This window comes from Aythya ferina (genome assembly GCF_964211825.1).
Source record: "Aythya ferina genome assembly, chromosome: 3".
NCBI classification, from domain to species: Eukaryota; Metazoa; Chordata; class Aves; order Anseriformes; family Anatidae; genus Aythya; species Aythya ferina.
Genome location: NC_140298.1, coordinates 56,138,590 through 56,160,699, shown reverse-complemented (window position 1 = coordinate 56,160,699; position 22,110 = coordinate 56,138,590). Strand labels below are relative to the sequence as shown.

The 22,110-nt window shown below is 38.8% G+C and overlaps 1 protein-coding gene across 4 annotated transcripts in view; it reads left to right on the top strand.

The window, feature by feature from the left end:
* Positions 1 to 22,110, top strand: part of PHACTR2 (phosphatase and actin regulator 2) — a 135,463-nt gene that overhangs the window by 80,847 nt on the left and 32,506 nt on the right. For all 4 annotated transcript variants that reach the window (XM_084515857.1, XM_084515860.1, XM_084515859.1 and 1 more), the window contains exons 2-4: positions 1,104 to 1,271; positions 12,394 to 12,474; positions 15,231 to 15,389. In XM_084515857.1, coding sequence (XP_084371983.1) covers positions 1,104 to 1,271; positions 12,394 to 12,474; positions 15,231 to 15,389 — 408 coding nt within the window. The remainder of the gene's footprint in view (positions 1 to 1,103; positions 1,272 to 12,393; positions 12,475 to 15,230; positions 15,390 to 22,110) is intronic.

Genomic DNA, 22,110 nt, shown 5'->3' with positions numbered 1-22,110 from the left:
AAAACTTAACTGTTCCATGCCTCATATTTTCCATCGGTAAAATGGGAGAAGTGATATTTTGTTCTTTGAATAGCACTTTCTGATTTAATGGTCCATGATTATCATTATCACTGTTGACAGTGGCATCAGCTCTGTTCCAAATTGGTTATAATTGGAATGTTTAGATGAATGACAGCAATTACAGGGCCATTATGCTGCAAACATTTAAGCCTGTGATTAATTTCATGTATGTAAGTAATCGCGGTTACTTCAGTGAAGCTACTCACGTGAATAAAATTAAGCTCATTTGAAGAGTCTGCAGGATCAGGAGTGGAATGCTCTAAGAAACCTTAGTTCTTAAATAGAAATAAATAATAGACTTCTCAGGGAAATTTCTGGGAAATTTATTTGAACTCTATGTTGCTGCGTGTTGTTCAATGAGTGCTAATTTTGTTCACAAAACAGCCATTGATTATAAATATTGGCTTTGATATCACTCAATATGTTTTTGCAGAAAAGTAATCCTTCTTTAAATTTTGGCTACAGCCCAAAAGCTTATTGTTAAATACATTTTCTTGGTATGAAGCCTGACTCATGGCATGCTCCACTGTGCGTGACTGATTACCAGGGATATCAAACCGAACTATTTCCATTCTGCTGCCAGCACAGTTATCATTAGAGCTCTTTTAAAAAGGGATGTGTTTTACTCCAAAGAAACGGTTTATGTTTTTACATTGTGCGGATTTTGTTTTCTGTATCATGATAGCTAGTTATTCAGCTTTACCAAAGATAGAGAAAATGTCACAAAAACATGTGTTGAAAGGAGTTCTTCAATAGCGATGAGGAACCAGAGAAGCGTGCACATGGCAGAGGCGTGTTGTGAGCAGCCTGCTCTGGCTGGCTCTAGTGGGGATGCTGAGCAGAAATGAAGCATGGGGCTAGCTAAGGTGAGGACTGGCTTCTGACTACAGGTGTGATAAAATGCCTGTTGACTGCCTTCTGGAAGAGAAAAATGGGGACTGCCCCACAGCCTTTTGCTGTCTGATAACGGAGTGCTTTATCTGTTAGCTACCACTTTGCTTTCCATCCTTCAGCTACCTTTGCTTTTTTTGTTTGTTTTTCAGTTGATGGCTTGGATAAGGCTTCAATCGCTAACTCCGATGGACCAGCCCCAGGATCGCAAACTCCCCCCTTCAAGAGAAAGGGCAAACTCTCTACCATTGGCAAAATCTTTAAACCTTGGAAATGGAGGAAGAAGAAGACCAGTGACAAATTCAGAGAAACATCGGCAGGTATGCAAGTGGCCCTTTGGTGACAAATAGTAAGAAACACTGTAATAGCTTTGAGGATAATACTTGAAAAGGTCTTAGATGGCAGAAATTATTTAAGCACAGTATTTTGCATATACAAAAACTGTTTGATTCTTGGCAAGGAAAACCTTACTCAGCTTCTGTCCTGAACCTGTCACCAAAAATGTGCAATTTGTTCATTTAATATTCATTATGTATTATATTCTTTTGATGTTGAAAGTGTTATTTTTAATGAAGAAACACTAGACTGTATGCTACATGTTCTCAGGAATGTTGGAAGTGTCTCTGTCTTCTAATGGCCAGTGGCTTGGGTTATGAAATGAACCTTGCTTTCATGGAGACAGAAGTTTGGTCTGTTCAGAGGTGAGAAGCAGATGTGGTCATGCCCAGCAAGAGAACGAGGATCAGATTTGCAACCACTGCCTTCGTACTGGCTGCTCAGCCCCTTCACTCCCCAACTGGATAGGCTTGAAGAACAGTCTGAAATAAAATGCTGTGACTGAGTTATGTTCCTTCTGAAAATGAGCAAGATGGAAGGCTGGGATTTGGTCACCTGAACACAGGTACTTGGTACCGCTTGAGGTGCTCTGGACATCCTGGCTGCTCTCCCTAAAGGTTTTGCATTATGTTTGCCATCCCTTTGCAGATATCCCCAAAATCTTGGGGCAACTCAAGTGGCTGTAGAAAGTCACGCTGAGTAAACTGAGCCCAACCATGCATGTATGTCTCTGTGTGTCAGAGCTCTGTCCAAGCTTTCTCCAGAAAAATCCCAAAGTTCTATTTTGGGATTCACATATTTGATGCTATGCTTTTCTCAACTTGAGCTTTATCAGAGTCCACGGAGCATCTATGGGCTTTTCAGATCCATTTCCACAAGTCCACTGTCTTCTATGCCTTTAGATTAGAAAACCAGTATTAACCTCCCCAAATGTCCCTAGTAGGCTCTTCTGAACTGTCAGGAGTACACTGTTTTATATTTTAAACCCAGCAAATGATAATTATTACAGAAAGGAACTCTGTTTTTGCAGAGTAACTACTAAAACATGTTATATTTACTCAGAAGGCAAAAAGAAGCCATCTTTTTCCTCTGGGTACCCTGTGACAACCCCACCACAATTTCTTTTACTACTGCAATCAAAAAGTTCCCCTAAGCCTGATAACTCCTGCCTTGCTTCCAGTTTTCTTCAACTTTCCTAGTACTTTTATCATATTTCTAGGGCAAAGATCTTCCTAGTTAATCACTCCTGCAGCTACATTTAGGGAGGTACATGGTCTAATATGCACCAAATTCTTCAGAGTAATCAGTATTTTTATTGCTGTATACAGACATTCCCCAAGCTGTCACCAAACATTACCTTATGTTAAACTGTTAAGCCATTAAATAATAATGCATGTATCATTTTGCAGTTATTTTTTACAAATTAATATCTGGTAAATTTATGTTAAATACAGTATTTCTTACATTATGCTATCTTTAGCAGCCTCAATACAATCGTACAAGCATGACATCAATTCATGTAATACCAAGGCAAAACACACGTTTGTATTTCGTTTACAAAAGGAGGAAATGAGGCACAAAGCAATTGAGCTCAGCATTTCCAAAAGTACCTGCGTAGTTACTTGTTTATACTTAATTTGCTTGTGTTGTTTATGATAGCATAGTCCCTGAAGTTTTTCAACAGGTGTGAAGAATCTACAGGTCCCATTGGCACTGACTTCAGATGAAGTTATTCAGGATGAAGGCATCTTAGATTGAGCACCTGAACGCTGGAGATGCCTAACAGTTGATGGAATGAACAGAAAAAAATAAATAGTTTCAGAACTGTAATAAAAATCTGGGTTTAAAATTATGCTATAGGTATAAATAAACTCCAAGTCACAAAATGCCTTTTTCAAGTGCTGTGCAGCAACACAAGTTGGTAATAAGGGATGCTACCTCTTTCATTGAAGTTTGCTGCATTTATATGCATGAGAGCTACAATATTGTTCGCGTTACAGCAGAATATGTTGAGCACTTTAGATTGAGTCTCTGATTTTGCCCCTGTGTGCTCTCAATGCATAGCTGTGTTTATTACTCTAAAGGAGGTAATTACTGGGAAGCAGAGTCTATCTCAACTACCTTATACCTAATTTTTAAGGGGGTACTCTGTCTTCTCAGTTAGCTCAGCTGTGTCTGCTTGCTTCCACTGCCTTCTGAGCAGTGGCACCAGTTCTGTGATGAGTAGATTGCAAACCTGATCCAGCAGAAAGCTAATACAGTGAACCATAACAAGAAGTAGTAGTTTTTAATTTTCTGCAAAGGTTACCACTTGCACTTGTGGTCTTGCTTTGTGATTACTGTCAAAAGAGCATACTGAAGCAGAGAGAAAACACAGAGACGCTCTTTGGAAGACTTAAAATTCAGACAACTGATTATTTTTATTTCAGCTGAGGTTATGCATCACTGTCTTTCAGGTCTGGAAGCTAAAAAATTAATGTAGATTTCCTTGTCTATTCTTCCAAGATTAGAGTTTTATTTTTGTTATAAATCTTTTATTCAAAATGGGGAGCACCGGTGTGCAAACAGAAATCCATAAAAGTTAGGAGAATTTGCACTACGAATCAGCAGAAGACTAATAGAGTCAGTGGTGAAAGATCAATGCAGTCCATAGATCATGTAACCAGGAGCTCTTTTGGTCAATTGAATATGTGACTGTATATAATTATGTATTGAAAAGTGGAAGTTAATTATCAGCACAAATGAAGTATCTCTGTAAATGTTGTAGGGCATGAGAAAAGTTCAGTGCAGGAGGAGGTAAGAGTTAACTAATTAAAGTCCCCACTCTAAGTTCAGTCACAGGACTTTATATTTAATAGTTCTTTTTGAAAAAAAAAAAATCTACTAGCACAACTGATTTACTAGAGTGACTAATGTATCTTGTGTTGAATATCTTTATATATACTTATAAATTATCCTTACAAAAAATCATTTTTTATATCATCATTTAGATAACATCCGGCTAGATAACCATGTAGTGTGTACCCAACCTTTATACTGTAAAGGCTGCTCTTATGTTTAATAACATAAAGTAATGTAAAACTCAGCTAGTAAAACATAAAATCATTCTAATAATCTAAATTATACAAACTACAAATTCAATGCATGTTTTGGTGAATAGAACATTTTATATGCAGGCTTGGGAACTTATTATATTTTTTCATTATTCAGTAGATTGTTTTTATTTTCTCTAAAGAGTCCATATGCTCTATTTTTAATAAGGATTTAATGATCTATCCCACTATGCTGTAACACTTCACTCATTTGAGTGGGATTGTACTAATGTAGTGATACAGGGAATAGATTTCAGGTTTTGAAAGCTTTTGTATTCTTTTGTACGTTCAGTATATCATCAGCTTGTATTTGTAAGGTTACATGCATTTTGCCAACCATCACAGTATTTAGTGCTTTTTTTTCTGTAAAAGTGAAATGCTGGGAGTTATGTAATATCTGAATGTCTCAACTTTCACCTAAGACATAGAAAGTCTGGTTTCCTAAGCTGGGGAGATGAAAAGAAAGTAAACCTGGATGACAAGAATTGTAAGTTTTAAAAATAAATGAAAGGTTCCCAAATCAATTTCCCTCTACTTGTCATGTTGGAGTTTTACCCCTTGTGGCTCTCCAAGATGTAAGCTTTGGCTAGATGAAAGTGGTACCTAATTGACTATACTGACTAATCTCTGCAGAGTGAAGATTCTGAGCACATCTTCAAGGCAAATTTAGTTCATAGTCTTGTTTAGATGTTATTGTCGTTTACTCTCTTGTCTACCATCAGAACTATTTCTTCCAAGCCTGGCTGTGCTGGTCTTATGCTAGTAGCCTGTTTTGAGCTAGATACATCTTTCATTCATCCTGATTGCCTACTAATAATACTGGTAGTGCTGGCAGGAGTGCACCAGCATAAGTCACTTGTGTTGACTTCCAGTGTATTCCTGCAGTTCCTCCTCTGTTTGGCCAGAAACACAGATGACCTCCTCACATAATTCCTTACAGAGAAATGATAGGGGTAAATTCTGCTGTTTCTGCAGCACTAAGGGACTGTGTCCTCAGAAATCCCAGAAACAGACAGGGTGCCAGCCCCAGCTGCATCACGAATGAGCTATAGCTACTCAGTGCAAATTGGGTTAGCCTGCACTGAAAGCATATCTTGACGTGCCTGGGGGCTATTTTGCTGTCAGGAAACCCCAGAGCTGTAGGGAGATACTCATTTGTTTTTAAGCTCTATGTAAGGAAGGTATGGAACCACTTATGTTTGTATACGTCTTTCCTGTGAGGCTGGAATTTGAAATGAAAACCAATTTGGATTGCGCTCATCCTGCTTCAGATGGTTGTTTCAGGGGAAAAAAAAAAAATGTTATCCTTTTATTTCTTGAGGAAACAGACCCAGGGCCAGCAGAGATTAAAAAGATGCATTTACTTGGCAAGTCGCCCCGTGTTGCTGGTTAATTGACACAGCAGAAGAAACTTGCTTATCTAATATGAGAACGGGGAAAACATCCGTACAAAATAAAATTCCTACAGGAAATCCTCTTCCTCAGACAACGCAGACAGAGATATATTTACATTGCAGAATAGGTTGTTTGTATATGAATATCTCACATGCAGGAGGCTAATCTCTTGTTCTGAAACCATGGTAGACAGTATGATGATTGTTGCTTATACTGCTTATTCTCTTAACAGGGCCGAAACTTAGTAAGTATGGATGCAGGTGAAGAAAGCATTTCTTCTAAGACAGAATATGGGATATTGGAAAGAATTTCTATTGCTGTAACTGGATTTTCAGTCAGCTTTTGGAAAGGTTCTTGTTACAGATTTGACAGGGCTGGACCATGCAGCGTGTTGACAAAATCTCATGTGCCTGTATTATGCTAGCAACTGAAAGATATTCATAAGCAGCAAATACCACGAACAATAAAAAACATGGAGAACTAGATGTGATGTGGAAGTATTTGGGCCAATGTAGGAGTGATGGTTGGATTTTTTTCCTTCAGCAACATATTTTCCATGCTGCATCTCAGAAAATCTGTTCTCAAGGCACTGGTTGTATACTTTCTGCCCATAGGGATTTCAAAATTAAGTAAAATCAAACAAGAGATGGCATTATCTCAAAGGGCTTCTTCCCGTTCCCTGTCTCAATATGTTACTCTGAAGGCAAGCAAGGCAGCAGTTTATGTCTTGGCATGAAGTAGATGCCACTTCAAAGCCCTGGTGTGGTGGTATGTGCAGACAGGGAGCAGGAGGCAATTTTAGCTCTTACTGGATCAGAGAAAAATTAAAAATCAGAATTCTCTCTTGCTTCTCTTGGACGGGCAAAACTAATGACTGGAGAATATCCAGAATCTCACATTGCTCTTTAAATAAGAGGATAGTTTTTTAAACTACTTGAGGTTTGTAACTGCTGAATACTTCTCTTTTAAGGAGGCAGTTAGGAAGTGATGGAAACTGCCTTTTGAGGTAGACTGTTATTTTTATTGGGTTTACTATTATTTATATTGGGCTAAAAATACACATTTGTGGGATCCCTTGGATGAGTAAAATTTATCAAGTAAAATTTGTCAAGTAAATGAGGGCTGCAGTTCAAGGCAACGTACAGTGTGATAAATTGACATGTTTTCTGGTAGTTACACCTGAAGTCAGTGGAAACTTCCCTCTTGATTGCAACAGGAGAAAGATTTTGACTTGAGATTTTTTAAATCTACTGGAGGATGATGTCTGAGAGCTAAGCCTGCCTCACCTCCAACTTCCTCAGCAGGCAAGGGATGGTAACCAATTACACTTACAATCAGGACTTGTTTGTGTAATTGATCTCACTATGCACACGTACACAGGTGGAGAAATGGTTATTCCCATTTCATTATTGCCTAGTGTTATAGACAATATATTACTGTTAATGTTGGAAAGTGTGCATATATGTAATATTTCTATATACACATTTATATACTTATAGATATCACAGATGCCTATAAGATTTATATATTTTTTTATATATATTTATACACACACACACATTATTATTATAGAATCATAGAATGGTTTGGGTTGGAAGGGACCTTAAAGACCATCCAGTTCCAACCCCCCTGCCATGGGCAGGGACACCTCCCGCTAGACCAGGTTGCTCAAGCCTCATCCAACCCAGCATCCAACAATGAATGGACACACAGTGAAGGGGCATCCACAGCTTCTCTGGGCAGCCTGTGCCAGGGCCTCACCACAGTCTGAGTAAAGAATTTCTTCTAAATATCTAATCTAAAGCTACACTTTTTTTAGTTTAAAACCACTACTTCTTGTCCTATCACTATACTCCCTGACAAAGAGTCCCTCCCCGTGTTTCTTGTAGGCCCATTTTAGGTACTAGAAGGCCACAGTGAGGTTTCCCTGAAGCCTTCTCTTCTCCAGGCTGAACAACCCCACCTCCCTCAGCCTCTCTTCATAGGAAGGGTACTAAAGCCTCTGGATCATCTTTGTGGCCATCCTCTGGACTCGTTCTAATACATCTATGTCCTTCTTGTGCTGGGAGCCCCAGAGTTGAATGCACTATCCTAGGTGGGGTCTCACAGGAGCTTATACACCTGTGACAGAAAAGATTTGTGTTAATAAGATCAGTGGGTTACTCAGCTTAAGGATGTCCACTTCGTGGTGGTACAGCTAACAATATTTGTCATATATTTCTTCAAGGATAGTACTAGCCTTCTGCTCCTAAGTGGGGAATAGGTAATAACCTGTAAGATCAGAGATTGCAGGAATGAAGATCAGAAAGAAAGAGACAAAGGTGTGCTTATGGGAGAAGCACAGGAAAAGTGTACGGCAAGTTCTGATAGAAGAAGGAAAGAAGAGAGTTAGGTCTGGAAACTAAAGAGGATTAGCTCTTCAAGTGAAGGAGAAAGTCCCTGATGAAGTTGTTACAGAGGTGATGAGAGGAGGGAGCATGCCAAGAGGGACAGTGGTGTAAGCACCAAACTACAGTTCTCCTCCTGTACTGAATTCAGGAGACTTAAGTGTTTCAAAGGTGACAAATAGTGATACCTATCCCAGGTGGTTCAGAAAGATGATAACTTTTTCTACAGTTGTCTATGGCATTAGCTCAGCAGGAGATCACCTATGCTTATGACTTTCTTTCTGTTGACTTTATAAATAACAATTCAACTAGAATTTCTATGGCTTCTATTGTTGGGTGGTTGTTGTTGTTGTTTGTTTATTGTGTTTGTTGTTGTTGGTTGAATTATCACAATTTTAAGTGGGAAATTATACCTGAAAATTTACCTTAAATTATACGCTTTTTAAATGTCAACAATGTTTGATAATATGACTCAATTATGCTATGGCCAAAAGTTGCCCAATTTGCATCTCACGTGGGCATCAAGGAGAAGAATTTGCTTTCTTTGATTCATTTTGGTAAAACTAATAGTTTTCTATTCAAATTAATGTTTAGGTTGCTCCTCAGATTAGGTCACGGCCACAGTCAAAAGGTAAGGTAAAGTTAAAAATTTAGTCAAAGAAACTATTCACTGAACACAGTGCAGTCTGTATACTAAATGAGGCAGGGGTGGCAAAGGTAAAACATAACGAGCAAATAAAAGCGGCACCATCTGCACACTTGTCAGCCCTCATTGAAACATTTTTTAACTTCTGAATGCTTGACTTTGTAAAAAAGAATATTATTTTAGGAGAGTTTACTGAAACATAACAGTAGCCTAATGTGATCTGCACAACTAAATAGTTTGAGACCCTTAAAGCTCAGTGCAGTTGGGCTAGATAATCAAAATAGTTATTTGTGAAATGTTATATAGTCCAAAGACTGTAATAAGCATTAAATAATGAGTCCACCTGTCTAAACAGCAACCAGTGCAGGTTCATAAATAGACAGTCTACTCATTCCTCTTACACAAGAATACATATTTTTGATCAATTTTATTTAAATTTAAATTCTGCCTGTTTGTAGGAATTAAAATATATTCATAACGAAAGCTAGTGAATTTTAAATAAATTATCTTTTTAAGCTGAATTAACTGAGCTTTATCAGTTTAAATAAAAACAACACTTGTGGCTAGCATTTTAGATGATTAAGGACTGGGGCTTAAGCTGCTTATCTGTTCATAAATTTTCTAATCTGTAAAATGGAGATAGTTATATCTAAGGGATGTCACAAGACCTTTATAATGTTAATAAAATGCTTTGAGATCTTCCAGTGGAAGTGTAAGGAGTTAATGTCTTTTAATTCCATGTGACATTTTCCATGACTCTTCATTGTTTAGTTTGGTACAATTATTAATTCAGTGTTGTAGAAAAGAAAAACAAAACCAAACACATCATCCTGAAAACTAGAGAGAGACATTGATGAGGGGATCAGATCCAATGTTATTGAATTTGAGGGAAAGGACGTAATTGTTTTCAACCAGTATTGGATTAAATCTCACAAAAAGAAATACATGAGAGAGCATCTGATTTCATTGTCCCCAGTAAAACAGATGCAAAAAGGAAGCAGAGATGAAAAAAGGTAGGAAGTAAATTATACTTGCAAAGTTGAAATAATAATAAGGGAGTATTTACATTGCCAGTGACAAAACAGGTATAAAGTACATGCACAAAGAGTTCATCCTTGGGGTCTATATCAAAGGAAATCGCACTCTGCTGATAAATACACATACTTTCTGGATTGATTATAGCTCTCAATCAGTGCCTGCCTGCAGTCTTCAGGCTTTATTGTCCCCATTGTCTTTTCCAGAAGTCTTTGTGAGAGCTGACCTACATGAAAAGCTCCTTGCTAGAATAGGGCACATTCCCATGTTTTGTTTGCTGTGCCAATAACTTGTGCGGCACACAGTTGCAGGATATATACCTTTAAAAGTTATGGGGAAAAAATGGAAGAACTACTGTTTAATTTAGGAATTGAACCCAGGGCACTCTCAACTGATCTGCATTTGGGCTGCCATCCTCTCCCCCATTCCTAGCTATGCCTTTCTGCTGTGACTTTTGCACCAACAGTAGTTTTTGTGAGCAGTACAGTCCAAGCAGATGCTTATCAGGGTTAGGATCAATTTCCAGCATAAAGGAAGCCAAATTAAGTTGGCAGCACTGTGCTCCTACCTCTCTAGTGCCCTGCCTTATGGCCACACTCTTGTTCAACCAATCGTGCCGGGAGCCAGTTGAGGGAGTTAGACTGGCAGAAAGTCACTCCTGGTGTGTTGGTTTAATGGGCAGCTTGTTGTGGTGGCTAACTGTGGGGTCAGGTCCCACTAACAGCACTGGGGAGGACACGGAAGTGGGCAGATGAGGAGGAGAGCTGGAACAAGACTGGCATAGGTTGGCTTGTGCAGCTGTGCAATGATGCTCATGGGCTCCATTTTATCTGAACACAGCAAAAGTTAGACCTTTCAGAGAGAGACTTCACAATGTATATACAAATACAGAACTGAAACCAACTTACATGTGCTTGAGCCAATATTGTTTTCATTCATGAGCTCTTGATTTTAAAGGAGTGGGTAGCTTAAACCAGGATGGTCATAATGGTTACTACCACCAATTCTTCCTCCAGAAGCTGGTGCTTTTTTGGCAGGCAAATGTATCCCGCATGGAGCAGTTGCTGAATCCCCACATTTTGCAGTGTGAGAAATAAAACTAGTGCTGTAAATTTGAGAAGTGAAGAATCTGCTTCGTGTTCTGCTCAACCACCCCCTTCCCTGGCAGAGAAGGGGAGTCTCTGCTGGAGAGCTGCAATTCCTTCAGGTGTCTGAGCTCAGCCAGATTGGTTGCAAGCCAGCAGCCACACCTACCTGCTGCTGGGAGAGGTGTTTGTCAGCTGTTATACACACAGGGTAAATTTCTCACCCACGTTTCGGCACTTCTGAGGACTCTTGTGTGTCCTCACAGTAGCACTCACTTTGCCGTATGACTGCTTCCTTCGAACTAGGCCAGCTCAAGTGAGATGGACAGTACCTCTTGCAGCATTTAATCTACATACAGCAATTAGATTTGCACTAGAGAGTAATTGGATTACCAGAGTGTTTGAATTAGTTGATGAGATAAATCACCCTATCCCACATCATTAATAGGATGAAGTCCAGCACTGCTGAAGTTTTGCTGTGTGATCTCAGCTTGTGCTCCAAACATTACTTGGGTTTCGATGCCCATATGTAAACAGAATCAGGATGGGTGATTAACTTTTACTAACAAAGCAATAAAAAGGAGATTTTACAACAGTGATGTTCACATTTTCTGGACCACGCACCATGGTTCTATAAATCATTGCAGTGGCTTCCCAGATTGTTGACCAAAATCGTATTGGTTTGGGGGTGGGGTGGAGTGGGGAATTACTCTATTTTGCCATTTGTAAATGCTCTTCCCTATAAAACTATTTAACATTTTCTCATGGGAAATAAACATAATAATTAAAATGTTTGATGTCGCAGTCTTTTTTTGTGTATGTTGTATGCATTTTTTTTAAACCTAAAAACAGGATGCTGCATTTTTTTCCATGACAGCCGACCAGCCTGGATGAGAATGTTATTCCATTTTTGAACAGAACTTTCTAACTTCTGTTTAAGATTTTTTGTTTTGTTTTGTGTGTTGTTTTTTTTTTTGTTTTGTTTTTCATTTAAAACATCTTGTATGGTCGTAAAGGCTACTCTGTGAGCATCTTTGTGACTTGACTGAGGATATTGCTTGTTCTGAGCACTCTCTCCCAACTCAAAACATCTACAAAAACAGATGATTGTATCTTTGGTTGACCTAATCACCCTAGTTAGTGAGAAAGAGGTGCCTTTAAATATTAAATGTCTAAACTAGGATGAATCAAGTTTCACTCTGGAAGCACCTTTTCCTATTAACTGTAAAGAAAGCCTCATGGAGTCTGGCTCAGCTGTAGACATTGGATCAGGTGATTCCCACCTTCCGTGGCTGAAGTTGTGCGAGAATGTTTCCAGAGGGTGTCCATGAAAACCCAGGCCACTTCTCCTGCAGAGTCAGAGGAAACAATATTTCTCAGGGTTTCTTAGAAGTCTTTTTCTACATTTTTCACAAGCATCAACAAGTATGAGAATAAACCTATTCTTAACTGTGCTTTTTCTTTAGTGTTGGAAAGGAAGATTTCGACAAGACAAAGCAGAGAGGAGCTGATAAGAAGGGGAGTGCTGAAGGAAATGCCCGAGCAAGGTGATAACACATTACCTAGAAATTAGCTCCTAAATGCTAAAAATGGATGGTAAAACCCCTATTGCATTGTTTCTGTGTAGTATAAATAGGTATAAGGAGAAGCTGAAAAGTGTGAAAGGTAATTTGAGCCAGCTGAATAATTAAAGTTGGAGTCAAGAGATACACGTTCTGCTCCTGCAGAACGCTCATAACTGCTCCTGCCGGGATGCACTGTCTGAGTTCTGGCCATATCCTCGAGAATTTTGATGCTCCCTGTAAACAGAGATATTTCACATATCAAAAATACCAGTGCTGGGATCATGTAAATCCCATCACTATCGCACAGACCATATTCACAAATGGCACAAACAGAAGTCTGTGAGGAAGACACTACTAGTTTCAAAATAATTTGAGGTTAATAACAGGTAACCAGGGTTTGTGCTTGGAAAAGCATGAGTAAACTATGGTCAATACCTGTGTGCTAGGTCTGATTATGTTTCTGAAATGCTCCTAGTGGTATTCTTTCTAATATTCTTGAGCTTCTATAAATCTAGATGTAATTAAAATACAATTGATTGAAATAATTATCAGTAGCTTAAAATTGAAGCATTCATCATTTTACCAAGAATTCCATGAACTCCATTTTTTCCAAAAACAGGTTTCACCTAGAAATTATATTACTCTGTCTCAGCTGAAGAATCGTGCACACTGATATTTGGAAGTAAAGGGTTTGTTTGTTGACACGTGACGTCACTTGTATTTACAGTGTTTGTCTAATTACTAGACCATGACGTCCAGCACAGCTGGCTTCTTAACTTGTCTCTGCCACTGTCTTTGACTCAAAACAAGAAATGTGAGCTCTCCATACCTCTATTTGTCCATCTGTGAATGTGTATATTTTTTGCTACATGCTTTCTGGGCAGCTATGTGACTCTGCTCACTGATGGTTGCAAATTGCATTTAGAGTGTAGGGACACTTAATGAAATGTGTTACTTGGTCATTAGTGTCCTCGACCTGCTATTCCACTCTTAAAAGGGGATGGCACTTTGTATCCCTTACAGAGACTGTACAGTTCTCTTGGCTCAGAACAAAGTGAGAGAAGGATGTAATGGTGAACAAATTTCACCCCTTCCACCCCTCTTAAGAAGGCCATCAGTCCAGTCTGTGCTGCCTTCATCACATTGTGCTTCATGTGTGATGAAAATGATAATCTTTAAGGAGCAGTTTGAAGGAATATAGGTTTGGTTTGAAGGAATCTCTAAAAACAGAGATATAGGACAGATTATAGGTTGAATCTCTAAAAACAGATATAGGACAGGTAGCAGTTGGGCAATGAAGCAAGTTGGAAGGAATAACTACAGAGATGCAATCTAGATGAAGAAATGACATGCAGTATTGAAAAGTAAGAGGTAAGAAATGTGAAGAAGTGACAGTTTCACAAGGGATGAAGAAGGAGGAGGTGGAAAACGGCAGGGGCATAGATGAGATGTTTGCAGAATGTCAAAAAAGTGGAAGTGTTACAAGTGGAGGCAGAAAGGTCGGAGTGGATTTATGAACATCTGGGAGGAAAAAGCTGACGCTGAATGTTGCTGTCAGGTAAGAAGGAAGCCATGTGCAAATGGCAGCTATAGTGAATGAGACAAGGTTAAGAAGGCAGAACTTAGTTTTTACACGCTGTTTGTATACATAAAGTTAGCGTATAGGTGAAAATGAAACCATCAGCTTAACCCCCTGAGCAGCCTAAGGGGCTAAGAGAAAATCTACGTAATTGTATTGAAACAAGGGAACTGCCAAAATCCAAGTCTGACAGCATATAGCAGTGAAGAAGAGGAGAAGAAGAACCATGCATGATTAATGAAGAAACAACAGAAGAAATGCCAGGTAAAGTTGCATAATTTTTGAATGGATGGCAAGAGCGCCTTATAGGAGGAAAGCAATCATCTGTGTGAACTGCAGGTGAGGTGCGAGCAACATAAAGATAACAAATCTGAGAAACAAACAGAGAAGAAAATCAGCAACATTTTTAAAATGCATGGAATAGTGAACAGCAATCAGGGAATAGAGAAAGTTATGAGCCAGCAAGAGTATGTAGCATTTTTCAGGAATACAGATACAAATAAGGACAAGAATTTATATTTTTTTTTCATGAGGAAAAAGAAAACAGCTGGGGTAGTCCAGGTAAGTGAGTAAAATATCATCAGAGCTGGGAAAGAATTGGGCTTGCAAAATTTAATAGCAGTATGTGATATGATACAGGAGGACCTTACCTTGGTTCTTAAGATTGGATATTTACTTATTAATAATAAAGTCACATTCATTAGCTGGGTACACACATTCTGAGAATTCCTGCCTGATTTACCTACTGGGATGCACCATAGTAGTCCTACAACTCTACCCAATAACTGTCCAGATTTGGGACCTATGGAAACACAGTGCAGCTACACTGTGTTACACGCACACGTTTCTTAGCTGTGTAAACCATGATGTGGGGAGGAAGAGTATGGGATGCTGATGTGTAGTGAGTTCATACCCCAAGATGGAATCATGATGACAGACCTGGAAAGTAGGCCTGCTTCAGAAGAGGTACCCACCCAAAGTGGCTGACAGCCTACAGAGGTCCTTAGTTTTCAGAGCATATTTATAGCCTGTTTTACATTTCAGTAAATCTTTCTGCTTTGCTTCCATGGAAACTTGAAAGTAGAGAGATGTTGTGTGTTGTCAATGGGTGCTAAGCAAGTAGTTAATTTAGACAATGGCTTTTTAATTTTCATTTCAGATGGTGATGTAACAGTAAATTTTGAAACTTCAAATGGACACACCGTAGCCATTGGTGAAGAAACCATACAAGAAGAAAACATAGTAAAAGCCAGTGGAGATAATGGTACTTCATCAGAGAAAGCTTCTGCATTGGAAGGAAAAAAAGAAGATCAAAAAGGTAAATGAACACATTTATCGCAAACTGTTTTTCACCTGCTTAAAATATTAACATGTTATTCCATTAACACTAACATGCTGTGAGTTCTGTTCTGCAACAAGGATGCCAGCAGAACCTGCCGAGAAGATAGACATGTGAAACATCAGTATTTCATCGCTGGTAGGCATGCTTTTTACTGTGGATATAGTAAGGTAATAAAGAGAAGCATGGTCTGAGCATGAAAATACACACAGAGATGTTTGATTTCTTAATTCCCTGTGAGCATTTCCTTGAAGCTGAGGGCAAGCTCTGGTTTCAGGTTTTCCTTTTGTGAAAGAAGACACTAAGTGCATATGCATCACCTTGCAATATCATTGCAGATGTGGCTTGTGGCGTAAATGTTCAAATGTGTTTAAGCTACTTAAAAACTATGTGTCATTTTGAAAATAACTTCAGCAGCTCATTCCGAGTGGTTTTGATTACATCCTAAACACTTGTATTGCAAGTTCTTCAGAAATATTCAAGAAAATATCTTGCTACTGCAAAATGAACCTAGGTCATTTATAGAAAATATACTTTATGACCCTAGGATTTTTTTATAAATAAAACGCACATAATACTGATAATATTTATTAGGCACTAAATCCCAAGGTCCATATTAATTTTGTATTCAGATTCACCTTGGTAAAGGAGCTTGACTGAATAAAGAAAAGGTAAACACTAAGGTGGAATCACACGGGTTTTGACTGCTTATAAACTTCTTTCTCTAGCATCTTGAATACTGGACCACTTCTTCTAACCCCCCCCAAAAAAAAAGCATTCGTAAATGCTGTTCCATTTATTGGGTTTTTCTACAGGAAAGAGCAAGGATACAAAAGACCGAGAACTTCATGGCTGGCTGTTAGACTGAGCAGTCTTTCCAATGTTTTCTAGTAACCTCTACCTAGTGATGAATGAGCCTCTGGAGGTTGAGAGGGCCAGTTCAGCTAACAACAATTTGAATTCTTCTCTGAACTATGTAAATCACTTAACTATGTAAAAAGTGGCTGGATATCCAAGGAGAACTGCCTTTCTTATGAGATTTCTAGTACTTCCTGTCTCCCAACAAGCCAGAAATACATGATTAGCTTTTTTCATGACATTTAAATACATCTATCTTTTGATGCCAACTAGAACCAGATGTGTATTGGGTCAGGAAAAAAGAGTTGCAAAAGCCATGGAAAAGTCTTTTAAAATGGTTCAGGTTAACTTTGGGGTTAGATCAGATCACTTATTATTTTATGCATCCCTAAATACAGCCTTCTGGAACTGTCAGGTTTTGGAAGTTTTCCTAAGGTGCTTTTTTTTTTTTTTTTTTTTTTTTTTTTTTGAAATACACATTTCTAAAATCCCATTTCTGAAATCCCATCTAGCTGACTCTGCAGAATGTAGAACTCTAATGAAAAGGGGAAAGTTCAGTATCTGTTTCAAACACATTATTATACTCTGCACACCCTATATATTGCACTAACCTTAAAGAAATTTGAAATGATTGCCGTACAGGAGTAGGCTCAGTGCCAAAGAATATATAACTATCGCTCCAGTCCCTTCATACTACATTAAGCAAGAAGGTGAGCCAGTCTCTTAACTCAGTGCAAGAGTAAGGACCACAGAGTAATCTCACCTAGCAGATTAATCCTCAGTGCTTTTTTATAGCAGGTGCCATATGCATGCATTGCACATACAGCCACTGACAGAGTGAGAAATGAACTGCTAATGGGTTTATATTTATTTGATTATATATTAATATTTACCTGCCACCTCACAGAGCATCAAAACCAGAGCTGCAGCAGGACTGCAGGAATACCTAGGGTGGTATATTCTGCTCAGACCATAAAGCATGCTCCTGTTTCACATCACAGTCCTCTGTCAGAAGAACTGAGATAGGTGGAATGAATACTATCCAGGCTGCCACAAAAAATGGGTTCTTGTTCATCTTTACAGAGGCTGATGTTAGGCTTTTTAGAGTCATGAACTCTTGTGTGTAAATCTTAAAGGAAGTTATATACACTTTGCATGTTTATAAGACCTGAAGACAGGATTAATTCCTGCTGTTTAGTAGCTCGCTATGCTGCAGTTCAAACTCCTGCCAAAACAAAATGTTCCTAAAAATGTGTCCTAGCCCCTGAAAGCTATGAGGTTATTTTAAAACTCTTCTATGAAATTGTGGTGGTCTTTATTTGCTCTCCAGTTCAAGTGGGTCTTGACAATGAACTTCCAATATAAATATGATAACTGCTGACACTGAAAGTTCAAAAAGGGTGACATGCATGGTGATCAAGTGATGAGAGCTGGCACAATGCTTGAAAGAACTGGGAATATGTTAGGGGTTAAATTAAGTTACAGAAAAAAAGCTGTTTCAGCATGAGCCACGGAAACGCAGTGTCAACAGGGCAAATGATAGGCCCAGCCATACAGCCCAGAAACAAATTAAGCACAAGGGTATAAAGAAAAAGCTTGAAAACTGCTCACTGTGCTGCCAGACAGCTCTACAAACCTTGCCCCCCTCTGCTGCTTGTCAGCTTACAGGTGCTTTTCATATTTGGGGGAAAAATCCCTTTGGAAATTTCATAGTGTAACTATTACTGTTTGTAGTAATGATATGTCAGTCATCCGAGTGGGATGTTTAAAAGGAAATTTCTCCTTTATGGCAGGATAATAAGAAGCTGGTGACAGTTTTACAAAAACAGGTAATTGAGTGATAAAACTTTGCAGAGGAGAAACCAGAGCCTGGATCTTTTTTTCTAGATCATTTGTTCACATTACACATGTACCAGCTCAAATTCTGATTTTTATCTTTTTTTCTGCTTTGACTAAAAGTGCCTACCATCTTTTGTCTTTTGCAGAAAACACAAAGTTAAACTGTAGACATTCTCTGTGAGCACCCTGGAAGGGGTGCAGAGCAGCAAGTGGACAGGCAGTGTGCCAAAGTACCTGCTGGCTGTCTGGCCAGCAGTCTGGACCATGCTGTCGTTCCAGGGCTCCTGACCTATGGCACTTGTCTTATAGTAGACCCTACAGACCCCAGCGCTCCAGGTTCACAGCGGGGTATGAGCATCGCATATGGGATCCAAGGAGGCTTTCTGCCTCCTGTCCCCTACAATAGTGGTAGAGAAGAGCAAAAGCAACATCAGTAGAATAGATGTCAAAACTGTGGCTGTTGTAGGTACAGGGACATAGTATGATGATACAGCATGCTTGCTGCACATTTTAAAACCCCCTGTTACTGTGTCAGAACTCCTTCTTATCCTCCCAGGATGTCTCTGGCATTCAGAAATACCAGAGAACACTGAGTTTGTATCTGAGTTCTGTTTGTATTATTTTAAAATTTATTTTTTTAAATCATGGGAAGCTAAGTATCTTTCCATGATTCTGGTAGATAATTTCACATTTCATTTTTACCCTGGGGTTGAAGAAGTGAAAGGTTCGGTAACCATTTGTAAGATATGGCCTGGAAAAAAGTAAGCAGAAGTTTCATTTTGCATACCATCAGTCAGGTCTGTGTGATAAAACTCTGATAAATAACTGCACTGCAGGAAGCCAGAGCTCTTTTGTGGGTGCTGTGGGTGTTGTGGGAGACATGAAGCATAAGCTTCTGAAATGTTCCTATACCGTTTATAGCAGACCTGAGATCCTCTTAGGTTTTCTCACGTGTTTCAGTGAAGGAAACAATTTGTCGTCCTGTTTCCAAATGAATTCATAGGATCCATGTGTATAATGCTTTTCCCCACCTGATAACTGACCTTGAGAGCTGGCAAACGTTCAGGTCAGAGTATGTTGGGTTCAGAGGTCCTTTTCCGTACGCTTTATCAGCTGTCGCTTAACTCTGCCTTTAAGTTTAATCTTTTGTTTTTCTGATGGATAAACAGAAAAGGAAAAAGGGAATCATAAGCTCTGGTCTTTTGAGTATGCATACTCGCTGACCAACACTCCAGTTTGTGTACAAGGGATTGTTCTTCAAACTCAAATTTTCTAGGTTCCTTTTCTCAGAGGTCTTTGCTTTATTTCATCTTCCAGGGTCTTATACAGAAGTCTTTCAACAGACCAATTTTGCAAACCACTCCCTGTGAGAGACAAGGCAGACTGTTCTCCCTCTTCTGTGTCTTGTTGGCTTCCTACAACCCCAAGCTTTGTATAACATCTATGAGCACAATACATAAAAGTTGTGGGTTTTTTTTTTGCCTGGCTCGTGAGAATCTTCTTGTAGGTCTCAGTCCATCTGAGTTATTTGCTGGCTAAAAACAGTTCTTCTAAGAATAGTATATCTTCTATTCATCACCTGAACTATGTAAATGAGGCTGAATCCAAGTCTTCTTAAAAGGAAAGCTACTCTAGGTAACGCTCTGTTTGGTCAGAGACTGTTCACCAAGTCAGCCAGGCTATCCCATGCCAGTAGACTGACATGAGAGGTGCAGGCTTTCACCCACATATGTTTAGTGGCAGAGGAAAGCTCCTAATTTATAAAGCTGCCATTTTTATAATTTTTTTTTTTCATTTATAGAAAAGATATCCTAACATGGCTTCAGGAATAGGAGGAAGACAGGATTTTAGACGAGTAACCATTGAATTGTTAGAAAATATCTATACAAAAAGCATAAGGGAACATAGAAACCAGTATGCCTATTCACTTTACAAGTCTTCTGTAGAATAAGAAAATAATAAAATCTACAGCTAACAGTGAAGATGTTTCAGATATTCTGTCTTGACTTAATAGTTTACTTTTTACAATGCAGTTGGGCAGTTAGCAGTGTAAAATGATAGTCAGTGGGTTTGGGTTGTTGTTTTTTTTGTGTGTTTCCTTTTTTATCTTGGAACCAATGTGAAATATTTGAACATGGTTACTTTAGGTCAGATGTTACACCTGGCCCTTTCTTCCTTCTCCTTCTGATTTCTACTCTGTCTCTGTTAGAAGGCCTCATGCACAGGGTGCTGCTGACATTGTACAGTAAGCAAGATCTGGAAGCCTGCATATGTACAGATCCGCTCATCTGTCTTCAGGAAGGATGAATTCAAAACTCGAATTAATGCAGATAGGGCTGCTAAGAGTGTCATGAGACAGCTGTTCTTGTTCAACCTAGCAAAACAGAGCCTTAGTCTGAGTGCATTCAATGAATGTGACAAGTTGGTATACAGCCAGGAGAGAGCATGGCTGAAGGACAATGCTGGCACAGGTAGAAAGGAATAAACAGTGGCTTGAAATACGTTTAGACTGGAAATTAAGGGAAACTTTCTAACAATTAAAATGGGTGTTTTCTCAAACAATTTTAGTAGCAATAGCATGGACAAAAAATGGAGCTGGTTAAATCTGAAGTTTATGAAAGCATCTGAATGAGTTGACCACCTGCGTCAGCACAGTCAGTGAGTCCAAAAATGAGACAAAAGACACCTTGTGTTGTCTGTCGTCCCACGTTTCTGAATGACAACTTCCTGGGTTTTGATTAATCATAACACAGGTCTCTGCATAGACTGGAAAGGAAACTCTCAGTTCTCAAAACATACTGAGTTTCTCTTTACAGGGATTTATTCTGCAAAAGGCAACAAATCATACATTATTTCCTACTTCGATTTTATGTAGTGTTATTCCACTGAGTTATGCTCATCTTCCAGGAGAAGGGTGCTTTGCAGTCAATATAGATTATATGCTTACACTGCAGCAGTATTGGTTCTCTGTGAGCTATCTTCATATCACTGCTCTATCTGTAAGAACAAAAGCATCAGTACTGTATGACAAAATCCTGGGGTAAAACAGCTTGGACCTTCAATTCCTTAGAAATTCACAAAAGTAAAGAAAACATACATGTATTATACAACCCGGTTGTGTATGTTTTCTGAGACTACGTTAAAGACTGACACAGTTCTTCAAAACCACCATTTGGTCCACAGTTTACAAACGGTGTCACGTTTAGCTTCCAATATAAGTCATTTGATTTTCCAGTGAATACGGCATGTTGGAATCTCTGAAAATCTTTGAGACTTGAAGGGTTTCTACAAGAGCTGCTGTACACTGAGTATTTTGTAATCCTGGCCATTGTTTAGGTGTTTATATGAGAAAACAGCATTCTTAAAAGCCTGGTCTCAATCACAGTTTCAGGGGAACAAAAAAATCTGATCTCAAAGTGAGCTCTCTTGAAAATCTGGTCTTTGGAAAATTTGTTCCAAGTATAAACACATTATTGATCCAAATGCTTAATGAGATATTAACATTTGCTTTACTTTCCTATTAAAAATAATTTATGGGGACATTGCTTTTACAGCAGATGTCTTGATGAAGGCAGAAGTGAATAAAAGATACTCCTATCTGATGGTCATTTGGAGACCTTTTGTTAAAAGTCCAGTTTGTGATGAACAGATCTGTAAATTAAGAAAAGAAACAGCAATAAAAATGCATCACAGCTGGTACTGAGATACCTTGGGGATGGGCTTGAACAAATAGATGAACTGAGCTGATTCAGCCAGCTCCTTGATTCGACAGTCACAACTGAGATGAGAAAGAACAGGCTTGAAGACCAAGGACCTATATTCAAGCAGTCATGCTAGGGAGGTACAATTACAACATAATTTTATCTTGAGCCATTTACAGACATCAGACCATTCCTGTTGCTGTTCAAGAGCATGCCAGTGTTTTATTATTAGCTGTTTGTACTACTGCAGTACTCACACATAGACCAGAAATTTATTTTATGGTGGCTTACATAAATACAGA